This window comes from Diceros bicornis, chromosome 18, assembly GCF_020826845.1.
Source record: "Diceros bicornis minor isolate mBicDic1 chromosome 18, mDicBic1.mat.cur, whole genome shotgun sequence".
In the NCBI taxonomy this organism is placed as follows: Eukaryota; Metazoa; Chordata; class Mammalia; order Perissodactyla; family Rhinocerotidae; genus Diceros; species Diceros bicornis.
In genome coordinates this window covers 11,317,496-11,343,408 of record NC_080757.1, presented here as the reverse complement: position 1 = coordinate 11,343,408, position 25,913 = coordinate 11,317,496, and the positions used below count along the sequence as shown (strand labels likewise).

At 39.9% G+C, this 25,913-nt stretch overlaps 1 protein-coding gene, 1 long non-coding RNA gene and 1 pseudogene across 4 annotated transcripts in view; 2 read left to right on the top strand and 1 right to left on the bottom strand.

Moving 5' to 3' along the window:
• The first annotated feature begins 1,735 nt into the window (after positions 1-1,735).
• Positions 1,736-5,407, top strand: LOC131416785 (polyunsaturated fatty acid lipoxygenase ALOX12-like). The gene is made up of 4 exons (XM_058559454.1): positions 1,736-1,769; positions 2,824-2,981; positions 3,609-3,837; positions 5,346-5,407. The coding sequence occupies exons 1-4, from the start codon at positions 1,736-1,738 to the stop codon at positions 5,405-5,407; spliced, it is 483 nt and encodes a 160-aa protein (XP_058415437.1).
• Positions 5,408-5,750: 343 nt separating this feature from the next.
• Positions 5,751-8,055, top strand: LOC131416784 (polyunsaturated fatty acid lipoxygenase ALOX12-like; annotated as a pseudogene).
• A 2,903-nt stretch (positions 8,056-10,958) lies between these two features.
• Positions 10,959-25,913, bottom strand: part of LOC131417007 (uncharacterized) — an 86,082-nt gene continuing 71,127 nt past the window's right edge. The window contains exons 3-5 of one of the 3 annotated variants that reach the window (XR_009222672.1): positions 17,066-17,201; positions 12,724-12,858; positions 10,959-11,959 (exon numbers count right to left, since the gene is read on the bottom strand). This is a non-coding gene — a long non-coding RNA (uncharacterized LOC131417007). Of the gene's footprint in view, positions 11,960-12,482; positions 12,859-17,065; positions 17,202-25,913 lie in introns of those variants that run through there. The other 2 variants (XR_009222670.1, XR_009222671.1) reach the window with 2 other exon arrangements.

Here is a 25,913-nt window from a genome sequence, read left to right as displayed (position 1 = left end):
TGATCTATTTGTCTATTCTTTCACTAGTGTCATATCGTCTTGATTACTATAGCTTTGTAGTAAGTCTTGAAGTTGGGTAGTGGCTACAACTTTATTCTTCCCCTTCAGCATTGAGTTAGCTATTCTGGGTCTTTTGTCTCTTCTTATAAACTTTGGAATCAATCTGTTGATATTCACAAAACAACTTCCTGATATTTTGATTAGGATTGTATTTAATCTATAGATCTAGTTGGGAAGAACTGACATCTTGACAAGATTGAGTCTTCCTATCCATGAACATGGACTATCTCACTATTTATTTAGTTCTCTTTTAATTTCATTCATTAGTTTTGTAGTTTTCCTCATATAGATCTTGTACATATTTTGTTACATTTATATCTAACTATTTCACTTTAGGGGGTGCTAACATAAATGGTATTGTGTTTTTAATTTCAAGTTCCACTTGTTCATTGCTGGTATATAAGAAAGTAATTGACTTTGGTATATTAACCTTGTATCCTGCAACCTTACTATAATTACTTATTAGTTCTAGGAGTTATTTTTGTCAATTCTTTTGGATTTTCTACATAGATGATCATGTCGTTGATGATAAAGACAGTTTTATTTCATCCTTCCCATATATGCCTTTTATTTCCTTTTCTTATGTTACTGCATTAGCTAGAAATTCCAGTATGAAATTGAAAAGGAGTGGTGAGAGGGGACATGCCTGCCCTGTATCTGATCTTATGGGAAAGCTCCAAGTCTCTCACTATTAATTAGGATGTTAGCTGTAGGGTTTTTTTTTTGTAGATGTTCTTTGTCTAGTTGAGGAAATTCCCTTATTATTTCTTGTAATTTATTTTGATGACACAAGTTGTTTGTCCCTCATTCTGGATTTTTCTGGTTGTATCTATGTGGTGTTATTTAACATGTTCCTTTGTCCTCTATATTTCCTGTAATCTGCATTTCTACAGATTTGATGAAAATAACAAATAATTTATTTTTTTTGGCAAAATGACTTCGAAGGCATTGCTAAATATTCCATCATAAAGGACATAGTCTGTAGCAGTCTCTTCTTTTGAATTCAGCCACCATAGATAACCACTTCCTAGATTTATTCTTTTATTAGAAGATGCAAGGTGTTGGTATTCTAATTCCATCAGCTTACTTCATTTACTACCTGGAATGTATCTAAGAAGAGAAATTCCACATAAGACTGCTTGGATTGGAAATGAACAAGAATGTTGACTTGAACATGGTTTAAGGTTTATTTTCACACTTAGTTTATTGTCAAATCAGCAAAAATAGGGTAAAAGATATAGATCAGGCATAGCAGTCTAGGTAGACAAAGTAGCTACAGTTTCATGATAATTCTTTTCCTTTTGCTTGTGGAGGCTTGCTGGATGTTCAGTGGTCATACAAAGTGAAGATGCATCAGGGCAGTGAAGTCTGAAATAGTAAGCTTGCTGCCTTCTGTAGCATTAGATTGGTGAAATAGTGTAAGGTATGCTCTGTCAGCACTCAGGGATTCATGTCATTACCACGGAAAGAAATTCTTGCTGTACTACAGTTATACACTGTTATATATACTTCCTGTTCAACTTATTTATTCATCGTTAAGCCCAGAGCAGACTTGACCATGGATGGCATACCACACCTGTGTGAGGGACTTAGATTTTATTTTATGTTTAATAGGAAGTTATAGAAGGTATTAAGCAGCTAAGACACTACTTTCTATTAGGAGAGGAAATCTGCCATGAGCCCTGAGTGCCCCCGAACATTCCTGCTGGGTATTCCAGGAATGCAAGACCTTTATTGCTCTTTATTTGGGCTATTTCTCAAGAGTTGTGTTTGTAGCAAGCAACCTTGAGGGATGAGGTAATATCACCCCCAGACAGAGAACAGACTTCCTTCCACTTAGTGTAAAAAATGGTGAATCCCCCAAACTCAGTGGTCCTCTCCTGTAATGCAACCTGCAGTAGGTGCAGGCATCCATCCAGGCCACCTGAGTCACCACCATGGAACTTGGGGGCAGGAGGAACTGATGGGATATGAACCTCCGGCTCTTGCTTTTGCTGTGAGTAATAACGTTCTTTAGGACTTTGAATAGGAGTCTTGTGTCTTCTGCCACCATCTCTCAAACAGTAGCAGGCTAACTGGCTAGCTTTTAAGTAAAGTAAAATCCGAGATTTCTCGTAGTTCTTGACACTTTTCACCCACCAGACTGGCAAAAATTTTTTAAATGATAATTCCCCGTGCAGGTGAGAATGCAGAGAAAGAGCACTCTGATAACATGCTACAGGCTTTTTGGAAAATATTTGATCATATCTGTTAATACATATTGATATCATGTCACTCAGAAATCTCACTTCTGGGAATCAATCCTATAAATATAAAAGCTCCTGCACATAAAGGTGTACATAGAAAGGTGTTGATTAAAGCACTCATCATGGCTAATACTCCTGGGAACAACCTGGACGCTCATCAAGAGGCGAATCCTTAGAGCTAATGAAGAGTGTAGTTGGTTCTCTATCTATTGATCTGAAGATATTCCCATCATGTACTGTTAACTGTGGAAAGCAACTTCCAAGAAAAAATTTTTATAGCGTGACCTCACCTTCCTCAAAGCCCCACTTCTCAGCATTGAGCTGAAAGGAACAGCCTGTCCACACCCCATGGGCTAATCACATGTTCTTGTCTGGGGTGGGGACCTAGGAGTGCCCCGAATCCTGGAGTGAGCAGGCTCGCAGAGTCCTGCTTTATTAAGTCCTGGACTGGTCCTGCTGGCAACACAAGACCTGGCTGCGGAATTCTTGCTCGGTATCATTAACTGAACCTCTGAAGCTCGGGCAAACTCACCCACTGCCGTGGGCCGCTACCGCATCCGCGTGGCCACGGGGGCCTCGCTCTTCTCCGGGTCGCACAACCGCGTGCAGCTGTGGCTGGTCGGGGCGCGCGGGGAGGCGGAGCTGGAGCTGCAGCTGCAGCCGGCGCGGGGCCAGGTCAGCGGACGGGAGCGGGGACCCCGACCCTGGCCCGGGCTGGGCTCGCGGCGGGAGGGCGGCCCGGACGCGGGAGGCCGGGGGCGAGTGACAGCGCGACCGCGCCGGCTGGGACTTCCAGGGAGTTGGGACTCCCGCGCCAGGAGCGGGAAGAGGGTCGGGACGCAGGGCCAGGCTGGTCTCAAACCCTTCTCCCTTCCCGACCCTGGTCCTCGCAGCCTCCAACTCCTTCCCCAAATGACCCCAGAGCCAGTGGCACTATAGGATCCATATAGGGTCAGTGGTCGAACGTGAAGCTCCTGGGAGAGCGCGGGCGCAGTGAGAGCTCAGTAAACGGACCGATGCGGGTGATGATGCTCAGTCATCAATTCCAGACACTGCGGGCCACGCCCCGCGCTCCCCTGTCCTCCCCGCGATCGGGCGTCCGAGGCCCACCGCGCAGGTGTCGGGAGGAGGGAACGAGGCGATGCTGTCGTTGGAGGCCTTGTCAACGGAGACTCCACAAAGGTCCCCGCCTCTCTTCGGCCCCACCCCGCCTTTGACCCCCCCAACCCCAGTCCCAACCCCCGACAAAACGGCCTCTCCCGGTCCCTGCGACTAAGTCCCGCCGGGTTGTGGCCTCCGCAGGACGAGGAGTTTGATCGCGAGGTTGCGGAGGACTTGGGGCCACTGCAGTTCGTGAAGTTGCGCAAACACCACTCCCTGGTGGACGACGCGTGGTTCTGCGACCGCATCACGGTGCAGGGCCCTGGAGCCTGCGCGGAGGCCGCCTTCCCGTGTTACCGCTGGGTGCAGGGCGAGGGCGTGCTGAGCCTGCCCGAGGGCACCGGTGAGGGGCAGTGTCGGGGGAGAGGGGGTAGGGCCTCGGGAACTGCCTGGGGTTGCGGGTGGGATAGGGCTGAAAAGGGAACTTAAGGAGGGGATAGACTCAGGGCAGATTAAAGTAGGGAAACAAAGGAAGCAAGAAAGGGAAGAGAGAAATAGTTATCAAGTCCTGAAGTAAAATATAGACTAAAAGAGGCTGCCGGTGAGGCTATGGCCAGAAAATAAGTGATCTGGAGATCTGGTCTTCCGAGAAGGTGAGGACAGGGAATGGGAGTTGCGGCAATGATGGAGAACTGAAGAATGAAGTAAAAGTGGAAAGGAGACCTCTGTGTGATGGAGAACAAGTTAGGGCAGTGACAGGTCAGGGTAATACATGGCATAGGAGATGGTGGGTGACCCCCAAGAGGAGACAATTAGGGAAGCAAACGATATAAACTCGGAGAGCTGGAATGTTAGAAAAACATGGAAGACCAGTGTGAGAGACAGGGAGCACACGGCAGGAGGTGGGAATGAGTAAGTGCAGAAAATACAGAATCTTTTACCTTAGGAAATAAGTAGGAGAGACGATTGAGAGAAAGGACAGATAAGAATGGAAACATGAAATAGGCGTCTTTGAAAAGCAAGTATAATTACAGGCGAGGGCAGGAACAGGTCAGGTTAACAAATGTAGACAATGTGATGTTGAGGACAAGTGAGATAGAGCCAGGGAAAGGTAGCAACATGAAACCATTTGTTCTCCAGGACAGGTGGGATGGTACGTTTGAGGATGGCACATACAGAATATCTTATCCCAGGGAACAGGGGAAGGTGGAGACAGGCGAGGTCAATGTGTGTAAGTGCACCTACCTGGAAATGTGTCATTTGGTTTTTTTTTTGGTTTTGTGTGTGTGTGTGTGAGGAGGCCAGCCCTGAGCTAACATCCGATGCCAATCCTCCCCCTTTTTCCTTGAGGAAGAGTGGCCCTGAGCCAACATCCGTGCCCATCTCCGTCTACTTTATATGACGCCGCCACAGCGTGGCTTACCAAGGGGTGCGTCAGTGCGCGCCCGGGATATGAACCTGCGAATCCTGGGCTGCCGAAGCGGAGCGCGCACACTTAACTGCTTGCGCCACCGGGCCAGCCCCTGGAAATGTGTCATTTTGGAGGACAAGTTAAGGTGTGGACAGGGGAGGACCAAGACAGGGGAGATTAACAAAGTGATATGGGATAATGTGGGATAGGTGTGGACATTTCAAGTGATTAAGCATAAAATTCATAGACAATGAAGAATAGGGAAATTTGAGTTAAGGGTTAAGAAAAGGTGTCAAAAATGAGATTTTTGTCTCAGGACGAATATGAGATCTGAGATAGGTGAAATCAAGAAAAGGGAGTGGGCAAAGATGAAATAAATTGCCAGGGAATTAATCAGGAGAGCCAGCCAGAGAAAAAGGCAAAAGAGTCTGATGCAATACAGTTAAGAAATAGGAGACTGGGATAAGCCAGGGCATAGCGCGAGATTGGACAAAGCAGTGTGGTCAATTGCATTAATGTCTCCCTAGCCCACCTGGCAGGAAACAATGCCTTGGACGTGTTCTGGAAGCATCGAGAGAAAGAACTGTAGGAAAGACAGCAGATCTACCAGTGACTACCCTCCCATGAGCCTCCCAATTGCCCCACACCTTCCCTGACACTTCCTCCATCGCTGACTTCTACCCTCTCCATTAACTTTTGTCCCCATCTCCTAGCAGGGCCACCTAGAAGCAAGAGTTACCCCTGACAATAGCTGCGGAGTGTAAGGATGATCTATGTCCAAATATGAGATTCCACGAGGAGAAGGGACAGGACTTTGAATGGGCAGTGAAGGCAAGGTGAGGAAATGGTCAGAGTGGAGTGGGGCCGGTGGATCCAGCAACAGTAGGATTTGGTAAATTGATGGTTTCATCCTCAATATCTGTTCTAAGGTTATGGAAATTGCCATCAAACATGTTTATACCCTCCCGAGCTCCTGGAAATGCCTGGAGGTTTTTGATCAGATCTTCTGAGGACAAAAGAGTGCCCTGGCTGGTCAGTGGTTTCTCCAGGTCTCCATAACACCTTGATGGCCCTTTTAATTACCTATCTGTCACACTCCATAGTCCCCAAAACTGCTTGCCAAAAAAGACCTTATTGTGCCTGGTGATCTCACAGAGGCCTCAAGAATGAGAAGGGGGGGCTGGGTACAGAGCAGTCATGTGACTAAACCCCTGAGGTAGAGGCTAGAGGAGAGGAATATCAGGGTAAATATCCTCCATCCACACCACAACCCAACCCCCACAGAGAGGGTTCACTGGTGCTGGCAGGATGATGAACTTTTTGGCTACCAGTTCCTCAATGGCCCCAACCGCATGCTCTTGAGACGCTCCACCTCTCTGCCCTCCTACTTGGTGCTGCCCATGGGGATGGAGGAGCTTCAGGCCCAGTTGGAGAAAGAACTCCAGGTACATCCTCCCACCTGCATTGTTCTCTTCTTGGCAGTGTGGAAGGAAAATTGGTGAAGGGGGGTTACCAAAGATGAGTCAGGGAAGGGACCTGCGCTAAGCCACTGCCCCTGGGTGCAGAGTCCTGTGCTGGAAAAACCTAGAGATGATAAGGTATGTAGAGGAAAAGCTTTGAGGCTGGTTACGGCCAAACAAGGTAGACCATCAGGAGATGCTGGGGAAAGGAGCTTGGACAACTTGACAAGGGGAGAGCTTAATATACCTGTGGTGCAGAATCAATTTGCAGGCCTAGTTCTAAAACGACCTCTGCCACAAACAAGCTGCATGTCCCTAGGGAAGACTCCCCTCATTGGGTCTTATCCCTTACCATAAAATGAGAGGACTTGAACCTGATGCTCTGGATGCTTCCTTCAGCTCTGCCACCAGGACTCTGGTACGATGTGGGATAAGGGCAAGGAACTAGACTGAATGTCTACATCTTCCCCTTTGCCTTGGCCCTCTGGAGGTATGCTTTCAAGTTTAACTATGGATACATCCCCCCTTTCCTCAGAACAGTTCCCTGTTTGAAGGTGACTTCATTCTGCTGGATGGAATTCCAGCCAACGCGATCTGAGGAGAAAAGCAGTACCTTGCTGCCCCCCTCCTGATACTGAAGATGGAACCCAACGGGAAGCTGCTACCCATAGTCATCCAGGTGAGGTGCCCTGGGAATCTCCCTCCCAAAACTGTTCTCTGTTCACCCCAACCTCTGCTCAGAGACAAAGACCACTGGCTCTTGTCCCCCAGTCTCACCTCATTCAGTGAGACTGTTTTGTCTCCCATCACTCCTTTCTTCCTTGCAGCCTGCTCACTACTCACCTGGAATCGCCTGTTTGAGAGTCATAATGGTCTCTGTTGGTTCTCACCCTAAGGCAACTCAATCTCTTTGTGACCTCTGAATCTGTGGAATACACCTTCTTTCTTAAATGTCTTTTTCCCTTGGCTTTAATGATTTTCCACTCCTACTATTCTCACAATTAGTTGACACGTACTGTCAATTTCTCACTCTTACTTTCCCCTTCCCCTTCCCCCACCATAGCTCAGACCCCATCACTTTTTTCCCAGACCACTGTTAGGATCTTCTTACTGGACTCCCTGCTTCTGACTCTCCTGTATTCAACCTGATCATCATGGCGCTCACACGGTGCCACAGTTAGATAAGGCTGGGTGGAAGGGTTCTCAACCCTCCTACTAGATTATAACCTTCTGGAAGGCAGTAGTCTTACCTTAGCCATCTCTGTTTACCCCAGAATGCTGAGAATGGTGCCTTACACATGGTCAATGAATGTTTAATTCCTCTTTATTGCAGACCCAGCCTTCCACCCCCAGCACGCCACCCCACCACTGTTCCCTCAGATCCTCCACTTGTCTGGCTCCTGGCCAAACGCTGAGTCTGAAATTCAGATTTCCAACTGCAGGAGCTCCAATATCACTTGCTGAACAACCATCTGCTGGCTAAAGTCATCGCCGTGGCCACTGTGAGGTGCCTCCCAGGGCTGCACCCTGTGGCTTGTCCTCTCATTCTCTCGACAGTGTCTTTTGCATAGCAAAGGGTTTTTATTGTAATGAAGTCTAGTTTATCAATTATTTCTTTCATGGATCATGCCTTTGGTGTTGTATCTAAAAAGTCATCTCCAAATCCAAGGTCATCTAGATTGTCTCTTATGTTATCTTCTAGGAGTTTTATGTATACTTTACCATAATTTTGAAAAATAAAAAAAACAGATATAGGGCTCTTCAATTTTCTATTTCTTCTTGTGTCAATTTTGGTAAATTATATTTTTCAAAGAACTTGTATATTTCATATAATTTATTAAACTTACTGCCATAAAGACATTGATAACATCTCTTTATTTTTAATGGTAGTATGTATCTGTTCTTCCACCAATGCTACACAGTCTTGATTACCGTAGCTACAGAGTAAGGCTTAATATCGAGTAGAGTTATTCCTCTCACTCTATTCTTCCATGTCAAGATTGTTTTAGATATAGTAGGGCCTGTGCTTTCCCATATAAATTTTACAATAAGCTTGTCTATGTCTACAAAAAGCCTTATTGGGATATTGATAGGAATTTTATTAAACCTATTGATCAATTTGGGGAAAACTGACATATTCCATGAACACTATATATCTCTCTATAATTTGGATCTTCTTTGATTTCTTTCATTGGAATTTTGTAATTTTGAGCATCCATATCTTGTACATATTTTGCTAAGTGTATACCTAAGTATTTCATTTTATTTGGAGTGATTATAAATGTATTCCATTTTAAATTTCAGTTTCCATATACTTATTGTTATTATATAGATATTGGTTTATCTTTGTGTGTTGATATTTTTGTGTGTTGATATTGTATCCTGTGACCATGGTGAACACACTTATCAATTTTAGGAGGGTTTTTTTTCTGTGTAGATTCCTTAGGATTTTTTTTTTTTTCCATGAGGAAGATCAGCCCTGAGCTAACATCCATGCTAATCCTCCTCTTTTTGCTGAGGAAGACCAGCTCTGAGCTAATGTCTATTGCCAATCCTCCTCCTTTTTTTTTTTTCCCCAAAGCCCCAGTAGATAGTTGTACATCGTAGTTGCACATCCTTCTAGTTGCTGTATGTGGGACACGGCCTCAGCATGGCCAGAGAAGCGGTGCGTCGGTGCACGCCCAGGATCCGAACCAGGGCCACCAGTAGCAGAGCGTTTGCACTTAACCGCTAAGCCACAGGGCCAGCCCCTCCTTAGGATTTTCTGTGGGGACAATATGTCATCTGCAAATAGAGATAATTTTATTTCTTCCTTCAAGTATGTATGATTTTTGTTTTTCTTGCCTTATTGCAGTGGTTAGAACTTTCAGTACTATGTTGGATAAGAATGGTTATAGTGGATATTTTGTTCCAGATCTAGAGGGGGAGCATTCAATCTTTACCCACTAACTGTGATGTTAGCTGTGGGTTTTTTGCAGATGCTCTTTACCAAGATATAGTAATTCCCTTCTGCCTTCTTTTTGAATCAAATATTTTTATTTCATTTTCCTTTTAGCCTGTGTGTGTGTATGTGTGTGTGTGTGAGTGTGTACTGCAATTTTTGATGGTTATATGATGGATTACAACATTCATCTTTGATTTACTGTAATAAGATAAATTAGTAGCTTGACCATATACCCAATAATACGAGTATCTCAGAAACATTTTAACTCCCTCCTCCTGCGTTATTGTCGTGCATTGTAATTTCAAGTATATTTTAAACTCTACAATATCAATATCATTCCAATATCAATATTCACTTATATTTGCCCACATATCTACTCTTGATATTTTCCTTTCTGTATTTCTGTGTTTTCCTCTAGGATCATTTTCCTTCTTATAATTTTGTGTGTCCTTCATGAAACATTTTCTTTCTGCTAAGGAATTCTCTTTATTATTATTTACAGACCATGTCTGTTAGAGATAAATTCTCTTACTTTTGTTTGTCTTAAAATGTCTTTATTTTTACTTCATTTTGTAGAATATTCTCACTGAGTATAGAATTCTAGGTTTAAAAGTTACTCTGTTGTAGAACTTGTCTTTTGCTTTCCATTGTTTCTGTTGAGAAATTGGCTGTCAGTCTTATTGCTCCTCTGAAATTAATGTGTCTTTCTCTGGCATCTTTTAACATTTTCTCTTTCTTTGGTTTTCAGTGGTTTGATTATGATGTGTGCAGATATGGTTTTCTTTGCATGTACCTGTACTACATATCTCTTATACTCTTTTAAGTGTTTTTACCTGTCTCAGATAATTTCTCTCACCCTTTCCTACATAGTTCCAGTATGTTCCATAGTTCCCCATAGTTCCAAGTTTCATTCCATGTTGACAAACATTCAAATACTCACTATGAATGAGCCACATAATCCAAAGGCCCGGACACCCAGGACTTTATTCCCTCTCTGTATATCTACATTTGCGGCCTTTTGCATCCTTTTTGCTGTCTGAGCTCTGGTCTCTCAGCCTCTAACTCTTTTGATATTACCCAGTTCCCCCCATCTCCAGTTCAGCCATTTTGCCTCCATGTGCATCTTCATATACACCGGTCAGTGTGCTTCTGCCAACCTGGGCCAGGTAATCTGTAATGGGGGGGGGGGTGTCCCTCAGAACACAGAACAGGAGGATAGAATGCATGTGTCAGCAGCCTGGATCCCTGAGTGGTTCTCCTATTGCAGCTGGACTATCACTCCTGGAACCCAGGTACCACGCAGAAGCTACCACACATCTCCAAGGATATGACAAAAAAGGGTATTGTAGACTCACTGCTCTGTCTCCACCAGGCCCATATGCTCAAAAAGGTTAAGAAAAGCAGGACATATAACCAAATATAACATGATCAAGGGCCGGTTAAGAGGAAGAATCAAAGCTAGGATTAAGAACATGAGCAAAACAGTGCATAAAAAGATAAATCTTAAAATGTAGAGACCAAAGGACCAATCTGGAAATTACTGCTGTCATCTCAGTGTGAGGAGATGGGAGTCTGGCCTGGGGTAGGGGTTGTGGGGTAGCAAAGGAAAGGATTGATAAAGAGAGTCTGAATCCTTAAAACATCTTACACATTCAGTTTCTCTATGCCCCACAGCTTTCTACAAATACTTGCGGGAATTTAAATAAGATTAACATAATATAGTTAATAAGATAAAAACAGACGTATGAGCCATCCAAATTCACCAATTGATGCCGCCAGTCCCCGTCTCACCAAGCAGGACGTGGAGTTTTAGCCCAGAGCTTGCCTTCTCAGGTGGATAGTAAACGACAGTCTCAGAGATCACAGACTTCCAGAATCTTTGCATTGGTCACTTAGAAGTGTTTTAGAGAGACTTTGTGAGGTAAAGATTGAAAGAACTAGAAGATTGAGTTTCAGAAGAGAAGGAAGGAATGAGGGAGATTAAAAGATGAGTCTGAGGTTATGAGTGTGGGCACGATTGGGCTAGACAGGTTTGGAAGGAAAAGTGTAAGTTTGAGTAATAGTAGGACACTTACGGGAAGAAATTAAGCAGACAACTGGACAAGGGGTCATTGAGATCCAGATCGGACTATCAAGATTGAATGTGGGTGGGCCAAGGACTCTTAGGGCACACCTACAGTTAGGGATTTGAGACAGACATGTGGAGCTTGGGAAAGAGAAGGATCAGTCTATGAGAAAAAACAGGATATCTCCCCAGTGTCTTATCTCTCCTTCAACTCTGTTCTCTAATCCTCCCTCTTATCTTCCCTTGGAGTCTTCTCAGCAAGTATTCTAACCTCCCCCACAGGACATTTTGAATTTACTCAGTCCTGCCTTCAAAGCATTCCACCCTAATCTGCCAGGAGAGTCTGGTACAGCCACTCTTCTTTACTGAGGCAATCTGCCCGGCACCACTGCACAGGAAGGGCCTCTGAGTGTGGGCATCTAAAACCGTTGCCTCTAAATCTTAATGGACTGCACACTTCTAACTTCCCCATCAATCATCTCTCTCCCCTCCTTTTATACCAGGCTCGAAACACCTTCAGGAATCTTGGTCAGACTTGTTTGAGCTGACTTTGATCAGTTCTTCCCTCTTACTCCATCTGTACCCGGGTGGGGCTGCACAACTCCAGAGTGGGCACTCACATGGAATTCTCTGAGAATGGTTTCCGCAGCAGTTTTGAGACATTGCGGCCATCTGTAAATGGTAAGAGAAAGGATCAAGAGTTCTGATGCCAAGGCTTCTCTTTTGGCTGGAAGCTCCAGATTAGAGGTCTCGCCTTCTCTCCACAATAGCCAAACAGCAGCTCCTATTATTCCATCGCTGGCCCCTAGAGGGCTCTCTATTTAAACCTTGGGCAATAATCCAAGGAATTAAAATGTGTGGTCCTAGAGTGTCTCACCTCCACACTAGGTGGGTTACATTTTCCACTTTACGGATTGGCTGAAATCAAAGCAACAATCCCATTTACTTAAAAAGAGGACAGTTGACACTTTTAACTGAAAGGATAAACTGTTACAGCATGGACACGACACGTGTCAGGTAATGATGAGGTTCAAAGAGTAGGCTCTATAAATTATCAGGGATTCCCAGAGCACTCCCCTCTTTACCCCTGCTGTAGAGTTCTTACAATTTTTTTTAAAACCTGTACTGTATAAGTAATTGTGTTTCTTTTATTCCTTCTTAATATGGTTTAGTTTTACTGTCATTTTGTAAAAAAATAAAGCTTGCTTGAGATTTGCTTATTTTATTGACTATTTTTAAATATTTTATGTGTATTCTTATTGTTTCTCCATTTTCTACAATATTAATTTCTATTTGCTTCCTTCTACTCTCCTTATGTTTAAACTGTACTTCTTCTAGTTTTGAAAAATTGAATAGTTAAACCACGAGTTGAGGTGGCATTCAGCTTCAGGTAAGAATGGCTCCAGGAGACAAGGGGTTCATTTTTCTTTTGTAACCTGTCTGTAGTAGGCTGTCCAAGGCTGACGTCGTGGCTGCTTCTCTCTTCCAGATCTGTCGTCCTTTGTGGCTTTCATCTTCATGATTACAAATGGCTTCTGAATCTACAGGCATCCTGTGCATGTTCCAGGCAGCTAGAAAGAGTAAAGGAGATAGGGGTCTGTTCTTATCTCTTTTCTTGGCATTGACTTTGTCAAGTAACTGTTTTCTGATGATTTCTGTCTCTTCTTGATAAAATCTTACTGCTGTATAACATACAGAAAAGCACACAGATCATTAAGTGCACAGGTCAGTGAATTATCACAGGGTGAACACACCCATGTAACTAATATTTATTCAAGACATAGAAATTTCCAGCATCCCAAAAGCTCCCTCATGGCGTCTCCTCCGATCACTTCTCCTTCCTTTCTCCCCAAAGGTAACTGTTATTTGGACTTTTAATACCGTGTATAGTCTTGTCTGTTTTTTGAAATTTATTTTAATGAATCATACAGTATATACTCTTTTACTCTGGCTTGTTTTGCTTAACATTCGTTTGTGCGATTCATCTATTTGTTGCATTTAGCAATAGTTTGTTCATTTTTGTTACTATGTAAGTTTTGTCTGTGTTATCAATTTTATCAGTATTTTAAAGTAACAAACTGTTGCTTTTTTGATGTTCCCTGTTATGAGTTTGTTTCTATTTCATCAATTTCTGCTCTTTATTATTTGCTTTTTTCTACTTTCTTTGAGTTTATTTGCTATTATTCTTCTAACTTGATGAGATGATACTCAAATAATTGCTATTGAGCCTGGGACTTTTTTCTGATATTTTCATTTAATGCTATAAGTCTTGCTCTAAGCATGGTTCTAGCTGCAGTGCACAAGTTTTGACATATATTTTCATTTACATTTAGTTAAAATATGTTTTAATTTTCATTATTTCTTTATAGACCCATGTTTTTTTGATAGTTCCTTTTGAATGTATTGCTTCATTTCCATACATTTGAGATTTTCTAATTATCTTTATATTACTTGATTTCAAACAATACCATTGTGGTCAGAAAATTTACTCTGCATGATTTTAAATAGTTTGAAATTTATTGAGGTTTACTTTATGGCCCTGTATGATCAATTATGGTAAATGTTCCATGTGCACTTGGATATAATGTGTTTGAGGTCAAATTGGCTAATTACATTGTTCAAATCTTCTACAACCTCACAGAAGTCCACTTGGTACATCAGTTACTGAGATAGGTGTGGTATAATTTCCCTCTAAAACTGAGGATGTGTATGTTTTTCATTATAGTTATGTCAATTTTTGCATTATATATTTCAGACTATGTTATTAGGTGCAAAGCAAATTTGGAATTGTTATGTCTTCCTTGTGGATTGTCAGGCCAGATCAGTATTTTTGTTGTTGTTGTTAATGACTAACGTATATTTTCTATATTTTTACTTTTGACATTTCCATATCCATGAGGCAGTCCCCTATTGAAGGATATTTGCGTTGTTTCCAGTCCTTTGGTATTACAAGGAGTGCTACAATTAATAGTTTTATGCTTACATCATTTCTCATTTTTGCCCAGGTATTTTTGGGATAGAGTGCTAGAAGTGGAATTGCTGTTTCAAAAGGTAAATTCATGTGTAATTTTGCTGCATATTACCAAATCTCCATTTCGCATTCACACCAACAATGTATAAGTGTGCCTGTTTCCCCATAGCTTTGCCAACAGAAAGTGTTGTCAAGCTTTTGGATCTTTGCGAATTTGAGAGGTGGGAAATGACATCTCAGTATAATTCTCATTTGCATTTCTCTTATTATGAGCAAGGTTGAGAATCTTTTCTTATGTCTAAGGGCCATTTTAATTTCTTTTTCTATGAACTATCTGTTTATATCTTTTGATCATTTTTTTCTATGGAGTTATTGGTCTTTTTCTTATCAAATTTTGGAAGTTCATTATATATTAAAGATAATAGCCCTTTGTGGTGAAAGTTGCTAATTATTTCCCAGTTTACCATTTGTCTTTTTCGTTCATTTGTGGGGTTTTGCCATGCAAAAGACTTGTTTGTTTGTTTTGTATTTATATAGTCAAGTTCATCTTCTTTCTCTATGGCTTCTAGAATTTTGGTCATAGAAGAGTTTTCCCACTGCCAGATTCTACAAGAATTCACCCACATTTTCCATTACCACATAATGGCGGGGGGGGGGGGCGGTGTTTGTTATTGTTTTTTCACATTTAGGTACTTGACTCTTTTGGAAATTTCCCTACTTTATGGTTTAAAGAATGGTTTCAATTTTATCTTTTTCCATATGGCTATCCAACTGTGTCAACGTCACTTATTTAAAAGCCCTTCTTTTCCACAACAAGAGTAAGTGATATCTTTAATATATACTATTTGTCATATGCTCTTATATCTATTTCTAGATTTGTATAATGTTTCATTGATCCGTCTATTTACTCGTGCACCAACACCCCAATTTTCATAATGGAGACTTTAAAATCTATTTAGTACTCGACTGGGCTGTGACTATGGCCCCACAGCCCTTCCTTCTCAGAGATCTCCTGGGTGTTTTTGCTAGTTTATTCTTCCAAATAAACTTTAAAATCAATCTTTTAGGTCTAGAAAAAAAATTAACCGTACATTTATTGGGATTGCATTACCTTTTAAAATTAATTTAAGGAGAATCAACATGGTGTTGAATCTGTCTATTCATAAACATGACATGTTCTTCCACTTGGTCAAGTCTAACTTTTATCTTTGGAGAGTGTTTTATAATTTTCTCATGTTGGTTTTGTACATTTATTGTTAAGTTTATGCCTAGAAATTTTTCTTTATTTATTGCTATTGTAAATGTGGTCTTTCATTATTTTTTCCACCTCATTGTTTTCTTTTCTTTCTTTTTTTTTTTTTTTTGTGAGGAAGATCAGCCCTGAGCTAACATCCATGCCAATCCTCCTCTTTTTGCTGAGGAAGACTGGCCCTGGGCTAACAGTCGTGCAGATCTTCCTCCATTTTACGTGGGACGCTGCCACAGCATGGCCTGACAATCGGTGTGTCAGTGCGCACTGGGATCCGAACCCGGGCCGCCGTAGTGGAGCGTGCACATTTCACCGCTATGCCACGGGGCCAGCCCCTCGTTGTTGTTTTCTATACGAAGACTTCTGATTTTTGTGTTTAATTTTGTATTCTGTTACTTTACTAAATTTTCATTTTGTTTTTAGTAGTTATCCATTTACTCTTTTGGATTTTCCAGATATATAATGATATAATCTACAAAAAAGATAAATTTACTTCTTTCTTTTTTTTTTTTTTAATTTCTCTATTACACCTCCCCACTCCCTATGCTGGCTAATACCCCCAATACACTGTTAAATTATAATGGAGATAGTGAACAATCTTTCCTTTTCTCTGACTACTAGGAATGCCTCTATTTTTGCCCCAGTAAGAAAGATGGCTTTATATTTATGTATTTTTTCCATGTTAAAGAGGTATCAATTCCTATGTTAATTTTTAAGTCTGCTTAATCTACCAAATTCTCAAAGAGGTATGCCTAAATGCTCCCACAGAGATTGAGGATTTATCCATTAATCCTTCCAATTTTGTTAGTTTTTGCCTTATATATTTCAAGTGTTGAGTCTATATAAGTTTATAGTTGTTACGTTATTTTGGCATTTGTTCCTTTTGGCATTACATAGTGTCTCTCTTTATCCTTAGTGCTTTTTTGCCTTCTGCTTTGCATGACATTAAAATGGTTATGACAAGTATTTTTTGGTTAGTGTTTACATGGTATATCTTTTGCCATCCATTTTTTATTTTCAGCACTTCAGTGGTTTTGTTCCAGATGTCTCTTCTAAATAGCATATAAATAGATTTTATTTTTATAATCCCATATAAATCATCTCTAATTTTTTGCAGGTAAATTTACGTGTATTGGAAATACTGACATATTTGGACTTATTTCTCCATCTTATTATGAGTATAACGTTTTACCACCTTTTCTTTAATTTTTATTCTCCTCTGTTTTCTGTTTAATTGACAATGTTTTTATTACATTTTCCCCTCTTCTAAATTAGAAGCCATCAATTGGATTTCTTTTGTGTGTGTGTGTGGCTACTTTTACATTTTTTTTAAATCATAAATCTAACTATAAATTTTTCTATAAAATCTAAAAATATTATATATATGTATGTATTCTTCCTACCAAACCAGAAAACAACTTTTTATTGTCTGGAGTTTTAGGTCACATCTTTATTTTAAACATACAAAAAACAGTGATTATGATTGTTTCCTTATAGCTAATAGTTAATCAAATCCTTTAAGTGAATAAATTAATTAAACTGAACAACATATTTATACATTTTTGTGCTCTTGGTATTCCATGCCTTTCTTCTGAGATCCTATTTTTTCTCAATGAGGTACATCTTTCAGTAGTTCTTTCTTTGAGGATCTCAAGTGGTTAAATCATATAAATTCCCATTCCTCCTCTTGGAAACTACAAAGAACAACAAAAGGAATTTAAAACTTAATTTTCAGTAATCTAGGAGACAGACACATGCTTCGAACTCAAAATTATGTGCAAACATGTCCAAAAGTAGTTGATACCAAAAGAGCTACACAGAAGGCTCTGCAGGAAGATAGAGTAGTGTATAGGGTTCTATGAGTGGCAGAATTCAAAAATAACTGTTTGGAAGGTGAGGAGATGGAACTGAAAGACATTGGCTGGGCCCTGTGGTGGCAGTGCTCAGTGAAAGGGCCAAGTCCTCTGGAACTTGCTTAGGTTTGGGGAAACTGAGGATGTGTGGATATATAAAAGCAGCATATTTAAAAGGAAACAACCCATCTTTCTAGATCCAGGAAAGGGAATCCTTGAGCTGCACATCATGGAAAGCTATTCTTGTCCCTTCATAACCCAAGACCAACAGGAAATTCCTGCAAACAGCTGATAGAGAAAAATCTAACTCACTCAAATATGAATTTTAAAAAGGAATTACTATAACATTCAAATAGATATAGTATATATTTTTAAACATAAAAGTAGCACAAAACATTTCTACAGAAAACATTTACCAGAAATATGTTTTCATGGATTGGATAAAAATGTATATCCAAATATTTCACCATGAGTTAAAAAATACTTGAGCAATTGTTACTGTGAAAAAACACTACAAAGTAGAAAATACAATAATTCAGTAATGATATGACCAGACAATAGCAGGAATTAAAATGAGAATTGGTAGAAATCAGAAAAGAAATAGAAGAAAAAGCAAAATCATCACAGAAATGAAGATAAAATTAAAAGGAGTACAATGGGGAAGAGATATCACAGAAAGCACAGTAATGGAGATGATAAAACAAGGTAAGCAAACATAATGAAGCAAATCAAGAAAGAGATTGGGAGATTAAGAGGATTAAGAGGTACAGTTACAAGTACAAGCTTGCCAACATACACATAATCAAGGTCCCTGAAGAGGAAACCATGGGAACAATCTGTAGGAAGATAATAAATGTTTTAAAACTTAATTCAAGCAAATGTGCCTTAAAAAAAAAAAACCCAAAACGCTCAAATCTACATTTTGAAAGGGCACACCATGTCCCAGGGAAAATTGATCCAACATGTAAGCACCAAGATACAGCATAGTAAAGTCACTGGACTTTAAGATAAAGATAGAATCCTTTGGCTAGCTAGACCAAAAGATCAAATCACTTATAATTCTCCACACCAGCATCCCATGCCAGAATACACTGAGCAACTATACAAGATAAGCAAGAAAATAAAGAGTGAGTCAAGGATTTTATATCCAGCCATATTGCACTTCTAGTATAAGAGCTTCAGACAGTTTTGAATACATAAGAAATCAAGGAATACTGTTCTCATTAGCTCTTCTTGTGGAAACTACCAGAGGACAAATTTCAGTCAACCAAGAGAAACTTGGGCAAAAAGACGGGTGGTAAGCACTGAATACTACAGAACTAAGAGGAAAGCAATTCTGGGGAGAAAGATTATATAATAGAATGTAAATATTTTGTTTTGATAATGTGGAAATTATATAACCAATAAAATGAGAGAACAGGGAGAGAAGTTGAAAAGCTGAGTAAGGCTCAAGTAGTAAAAATACGAGCATATTTAACAGTAAAAAGACAACCAATAAAAAAAGTTAATATTGGCTAAAATTGGGTGCTAGTGAAAATGTAAGAGGAATGGTACACAAGCTAATTTTAGCATTGCTCATAGTAAGAACTAATAACTATTGTCTGAATTAATTGAGATATAATTATACTAGTAATTAGTAGGACAAAAATACAAACTTTCCTGAATATCTGTAAAACTACAACGAAAAGCAAAGCAAGCAGGCCACATAGTGAAATAATTTAAATATCTCTATGTCTCTGTGTGTGTGAGTGTAGATAGATAGAGAGATATGTAGACATAAAATTGAGATATATAAACAAATACATATAATAACAAAAATCATATGACAGAATCAGAGACAAATATAAATGACTAAATATAAATCAACTTATGTACCAATTACTAGAAAACGTGTTTACATTGGCTCTAAAAATAATACTCTTCTGCTGTATACAAGAAATATACCTAAAACAAAATTAATCAGAAATGCTAAAAATAAGGGGCCTGTCAGGTGGTACAAGCGGTTAAGTGTGCGTGCTCCGCTGAGGCGGCCCAGGGTTCGCCGGTTCGGATCCCGGGTGCACACTGACACACTGCTTGGTAAAACATGCTGTGGCGGCCTCCCATATAAAGTGGAGGAAGATGGGCACAGATGTTAGCCCAGGGCCGGTCTTCCTCAGCAAAAGAAAAAGAGGAGGATTGGCAGATGTTAGCACAGGGCTGATCTTCCTCAAAGAAAAAAAAGAAATGCTAAAAATAAAAGGATTGGAGGTCACGGATTAGAGTTTGAGATATTGGTATATATATAATTGTAGTATCACCTGCGAGGGCCTAGAAGCAATGCCACTCCAGTAGCAGTGAGCACACCTAGTGCTCAAATCACAGGTTTTTTGTTTTTGTGAGGAAGATCAGCCCTGAGCTAACATCCATGCCAATCCTCCTCTTTTTTCTTTTTTTTTTGCTGAGGAAGACCGGCCCTGAACTAACATCTATTGCCAATCCTTCTCCTTTTTTTTTTTTAATATTTATTTATCTATTATTTTTTGTGTGTGTGTGAGGAAGATCAGCCCTGAGCTAACATCCATACTAATCCTCCTCTTTTTGCTGAGGAAGACTGGCTCTGAGCTAACATCTATTGCCAATCCTCCTCCCTTTTTTTTTCCCCAAAGCCCCAGTAGATAGTTGTATGTCATGGATGCACATCCTTCTAGTTGCTGTAGGTACCTCCTCCTTTTTTAGTCCCTTTTTCTCCCCAAAGCCCCAGTAGATAGTTGTATGTCATAGTTGCACATCCTGCTAGTTGCTGTATGTGGGACGCAGCCTCAGCATGGCTGGACAAGCAGTGTATTGGTGCATGCCCGGATCCGAAGCCAGGCCGCCAGTAGCAGAGCACGAGCACTTAACCGCTAAGCCACGGGGCTGGCCCCAAATCACAGTTTTTAATACCATTCTCCAATAAAAAGAATTAGGGCTCCTTAGGGAGGTGGCTGATTCTAGGACTGGAGCAGAAATTATAAGATGAGCCTGGAGTATCTTGTAATGGGAGAAAGTAAGGAAATATTCATACATACATGCACACACACACATACACACACACACACACACACACAGAGGTATACACATAAAACCACAATGATGGGGGTATGTTTAAGGGATACAGGAACCTACTGAAAATGATCCCAATGGCCAAAGCTGGAACAATTTGAACAATAAATTAAATAAAGCAGTATTGAGATTATAGCCCAAAGCATAAAATAAATATCTATGAGTCCATACTCATGATGCAAATAAATGATCAAATAAATAAATGAGGGAAGATACAAATTTTCCATGCAGAAAAATTTCAAAAATTTATGTAGATACTCTGCCCTCAAGAAGGTAGAGCATAACTCCCCATTCTTTAAGTGTGGGCTGCTCTTAGTAACTTCCTTCCAAATAGTACAATATTGAAAAGGGGAAAAAAGAGTAACTTGACAATGGAGAAAACTGACAAACACTCCTCCAGCCAGGTGATCAGTAGTGATAAGTCATGTTGATAGTGTGTACCCCTGACATGATGTGATGAGAATGGCATTTTACCTCTGTGGTCTTCCTCCCAAAAACACATAATCTCCATCTAATCATGAGAAAAACTATCAGACAAATCCCAATAGAGGAGTATTCTACAAAATGCCTGACCAGTACTTCTCAAAACTGTCAAGGTCATCAAAAGCAAGGAAAGTCTGAGAAGCTTACAGCCAAGAGGAGCCTAAAGAGACATAATGATTAAATGTAATATGGTATCTTGGATAGCATCCTGGAACAGGAAAAGGACATTAGGTAAAAACTAGGTAAATGGAATAACGTAACTAATAACAATGTATCAGTCTGGGCTCATTAATAGTAACAAATGTACCATTCTAGTATAAGACGTTAACAACAGAAGAAACTAGGTGTGGAGTATATGAAAACTCTCAGCACAATCTTCACAATTTTTCTATATATCTAAAACCATTCTTAAAAATAAAGTTTATTTTAAAAAATAAGATTGGCAAGGATAATGCCAAGGATATGCCATATTTCATTATATAATGAAAATTTTTTAAAGCAGAAGCCATGATTTTAATAATAGACAACATGGAATTTGAGCCAAAAAGCAAGGTTACTTTATAAAGCTAAAGGGTCTAATTGGCAATGGAAATATAATAATTATAAATATTGATGCACCAAATAACATAAAAGTAACTTTCATAAAGTAGAAATCACAAGAAAGCAAGAAGTAAACAGAAATATGCTAATAAAAAGAGGCTTTAATTTACTTGTCTCCATCCAAAAAAGATCAAATAATAATAAATCTAAATAACTAAAAATATAGTTGACCTAAACAATATAATTAACAAAGTAGACCTCACTGATATATATCAATCATTTGCATCCCAAAAGTAGAGAATATTCCATACTTTCCAGTGTCCAATAATATTCATGAAAATTCTTCATACTTAAGACCTCAAAGAATATCTCAATAATCCCCCCCCAAATGGAAATAACAGAAAATATTCTCTTATCACACTGCAACAAACTAGAATTTAATAAGAAAATCAATGAGTCCTCTCTTCTATCTGGAAGTTAAAAATAAAACTCTCTTTATATAAGGCTTAGGTCAAAAAGGAAATATAATCCAAAACTAAAGAATTAATGGAAAATAATAACAACAACAACAATGTAAAGAATGTATACCAGAATCTATGGAATGCAGCTAAAGTAGTACTCAGAGGAAAATCACCTTAAATACATATTTCAATACCAAATAAAGAAATAAGCATCTTAAAAAGTTAGAAAGATAAAATAAACCAAAGGAAAGCTTTAGAAAGGAATAAATAAGAAAAAAAAACAAATTATAATAAATTAGAAGACAGGAAAGAAAAACCAAACTAATATATAAAAGATTTTTTTTAATTTTTTATTTGTCTATTTGTTCCCCCAAAGCCCCAGTAGATAGTTGTATGTCATAGCTGCACATTCTTCTAGTTGCTGTATGTGGGACACGGCCTCAGCATGGCCAGAGAAGCGGTGCATTGGTGCGCGCCCGGGATCTGAACCCGGGCCGCCAGCAGCGGAGCGCGCGCACTTAACCGCTAAGCCAGGGGGCCGGCCCTAAAAGATTTTTTTTTAAAGGCAAACAACTCATTAGCCTAATCAAAAATGAGGAAGTGAGAAAGTACAAATACACTAAGGAACAAATAATAGAGGGAAATAAAGAGACAGAGGACATTTAAAATATTATAAATGACTTACTTTGCTCAATGCTATGCAAATAAATTTGAAAACTTTTTCAATTGAGTGATAATTTTCTAAGAAAATAAACTGTTTCCAGTATAGAACTTATTCTTTATAGTGTTTTGGTTTTCAGTGAGTATAAATTTCATTTCCAGCAGGGAGTTAGAACGGTGAGAAGAAAGAGAGGCAAGTTTCCAGCCTGTGTGGACAGGCAGCCAGGAAAGGCAGTGATGCACAGAGCTCAGATTTCTAGAGGAACAATGTTGTGGGGGATATTTAACCTTGGAATAGCAGCAAGTTGGGGAAGCTGAGCATGCAACTTCTATCTGAGCCAACACCTTCAAAGGAAGAATAAAGTGGGCTTACACTGGGAGCACTCCCTGACTACTCCAGATGCCAAAGCAAACACTCCCCAGAAGAAAGCTGCTCCCATATATTAAGATCAAGCAATGGGTTCACAAAGATTATCAGACACATAAGGGAGCAGAAAATCAGAAGCAGCAAAAAAGAAAATACATTTAGATCCCAAAGTAATGAAGCTATTAGAAGTGATAAATACAAAATATAGAAGATATAAATCTGAAATGCTTAAAGAGTAAAAAGAGTTGTATTTACAAATGTAACCATATAATAAGAAGTGATCTAGGTTCAATGGATAGATCAGGAGAAAAACATATTTTGGAAACAAGAAAAAATAAAATTGTGGAAATTAAAGTCTCAAAGGATGGCTTAAACAGAAGATTTGGAACAACTGAAGAAAGAATTAGAGAATTGGAAGATTCGTCAAAAGGATATATCCAGAATATGACAAAGATAGATACAGACACGAAAAATATAAAAGAGAGAGTTAGATACATAGAGGATAAAATGAGAAGGTATAATATAGAAATAACTGCAGTTTCAGAAGGAAAGTATAGTGATAGACAAAAGGAAATATTTAAACCAATAATGATTAACAATATTCCAGAACAAACGAAACATCAAAACCCACAGATCAGTGTATCCCAAGCAGAAAAAATGAGTATAAATCCATAACCAGATACATCAGAGTAAAACTTCAGAACACCATAGATGAAAAGACCTTGAAAACAGCCAGAAAGAAAGGAAATATCACCCACAAAGGAACAAGAGTTGCCAAGACACAAAAATCTCAATCAGGTATTTGGCTCACTGAACGAAAATATTGGTCAACCAAGATATGTGGACCCGGGCCGGCCCCGTGGCTTAGCAGTTAAGTGCGTGCGCTCTGCTACTGGTGGCCCGGGTTCGGAACCCCGGGCGCGCACCAACCACCGCTTCTCCGGCCATGCTGAGGCCGCGTCCCACATACAACAACTAGAAGAATGTGCAACTATGACGTACAACTATCTACTGGGGCTTTGGGGAAAAAAAAAAAAAGGAGGAGGATTGGCAATAGATGTTAGCTCAGAGCCGGTCTTCCTCAGCAAAAAGAGGAGGATTAGCATGGATGTTAGCTCAGGGCTGATCTTCCTCACAAAAAAAAAAAAAAAAAGAAATGTGGACCCAGCAAAACTCAAATAAAAGTGTTTTCAAATTAAAAAAAAAAATTAATGAGGAAACTTACTTCTAAGGATCTGCTTTAAAGAAACTTTTGAGGGCCAGCCCCGTGGCGTAGCTGTTAAGTTCTCACACTCCGATTCAGCGGCCCAGGGTTCGCAGGTTCAGATCCCGGGCGCAGACTGACACACCGCTTGTCAGGCCACGCTGTGGCGGAGTCCCATATAAAGTAGAGGAAGATGGGCACGGATGTTAGCCCAGGGCCAGTCTTCCTCAGCAAAGAGAGGAGGATTGGCAATGGATGTTAGCTCAGAGCTAGTCTTCCTCACACACACAAAAAAAGAAAAAGAAACTTCTGAGAATGTACTCCAAAAAAGAAGGAAAATAATCCCATAAGAATTATTTGAGATACTAGAACATAGTAACGTGTAAGGAAACCAAAACAAACATTTCTGGGTTAAAATAATCATGCTTTATCATTTGTAGGTTTTTTTTTAAAAGACGGGAGTTCTGTTTCCTCTCTTCCACTGAATGAAGCTATAAAGACCTGGATAGAATGTACGGAGCAGCTTTTTAAGGACGCTGAAAAGTAGTAGTAGCAGGTGGATTGGGGGAAAAGACTAGAATGCAAACTGGCAGTGAGTTTACTATTTTTTTCCCTCCAGTAACCTGTAGGCTGACTTCGAGGCAGCCTAAAACCCAGAGGTGTGTATCAGCATGGACAGAGAGCACTTCAGGGGAAGCTGTTAGTTCTGGCTTAGCAAGTGGGAGAGGGGTCTTCTGGAAAAAACAACAGCAGCGGCAGGGACCTGTAGACACCTGTAGCCCCAAAGAAGGGGAACCTTCCTTTCCAGTCAGAAGAAGCATGGTCCCAAAAGGATGGGGAAAACTCACACTGACTTTTTTTCCTCTCTCTATCCTCTTGCCACCTGAACCCAGAGGAGGGCACAGTTGCAATAAGTGTACAGCAGAGCAGGGTAAATTATGCCCAACTTTCTGGCTGGAGGACCAAAAAGGGAAATGCCAGGGAACTGGAAAGCACTGGGGAGATCAAAGAGAAGGAGGAGCTCATGAAAGGAACCCCAAAATGTTGTTTATGAATTCCCGGCCCATTCCGGAACTGCACATGCAAAAATCAGATCACAAACAAACTACCAAAGACCTTGAGAACTGAAGTAAGAGACAGGCCACCACCCAGGCTCCAGACTGGCCACTGGGTGGCACACACACAGGACAGATCCAAATAGCATTGCAAAGGCTTGGAAAACAGAACTGGCACTGAAACCACAACCATGGAAGACTGACTGGAATTTGTGATCTGAACCCAACCAGCTCAATTGCCTAATAAAACAAAAATACCAGCATTCTCTATAGGATTTAAACAAGATTGAGTGTCAGACCAAAATATCCAGAATACAATCCAAAATTACTCATAATATGAAGAACCAGGAATGTCTCAACTCACAGAAGAAGAGTCAATAGATGCCAACGTGAAGATAACACAGATGTGGGGGTTATTTGATAAAGACTTTAAAGGGGTGATTATAAAATACTCCAATGAGAAACGGCAAATGTTGAAATGAATGAAAAGATAGAAAGTCTCAGAAAATAAATAGAAAATATAAAGAAGAAACAAATGAATATTTAGAACTGAAAAATACAAAGAGTAAAATTTTTTTAATTTACTGAATGAGCTCAACTACAGAATGGAGATGACAAAGGAAAGATTCAGTGAGCATGAATATAGATAATAGAAACTATGCAATTTGAATAACATAGAGGAAAAAGGTTAAAAAAAAG

Excerpts from the sequence above, each read along its gene's own strand:
- LOC131416785 (XM_058559454.1), top strand. The coding sequence starts at position 1,736 with ATGAGCCCTGAGTGCCCCCGAACATTCCTGCTGG. Across the intron at positions 1,770-2,823 it reads CCCCCGAACATTCCTGCTGG|CTCGGGCAAACTCACCCACT; the intron begins GTATTCCAGGAA and ends GAACCTCTGAAG. Across the intron at positions 3,838-5,345 it reads GCAGTGTCGGGGGAGAGGGG|CCCACCTGGCAGGAAACAAT; the intron begins GTAGGGCCTCGG and ends ATGTCTCCCTAG.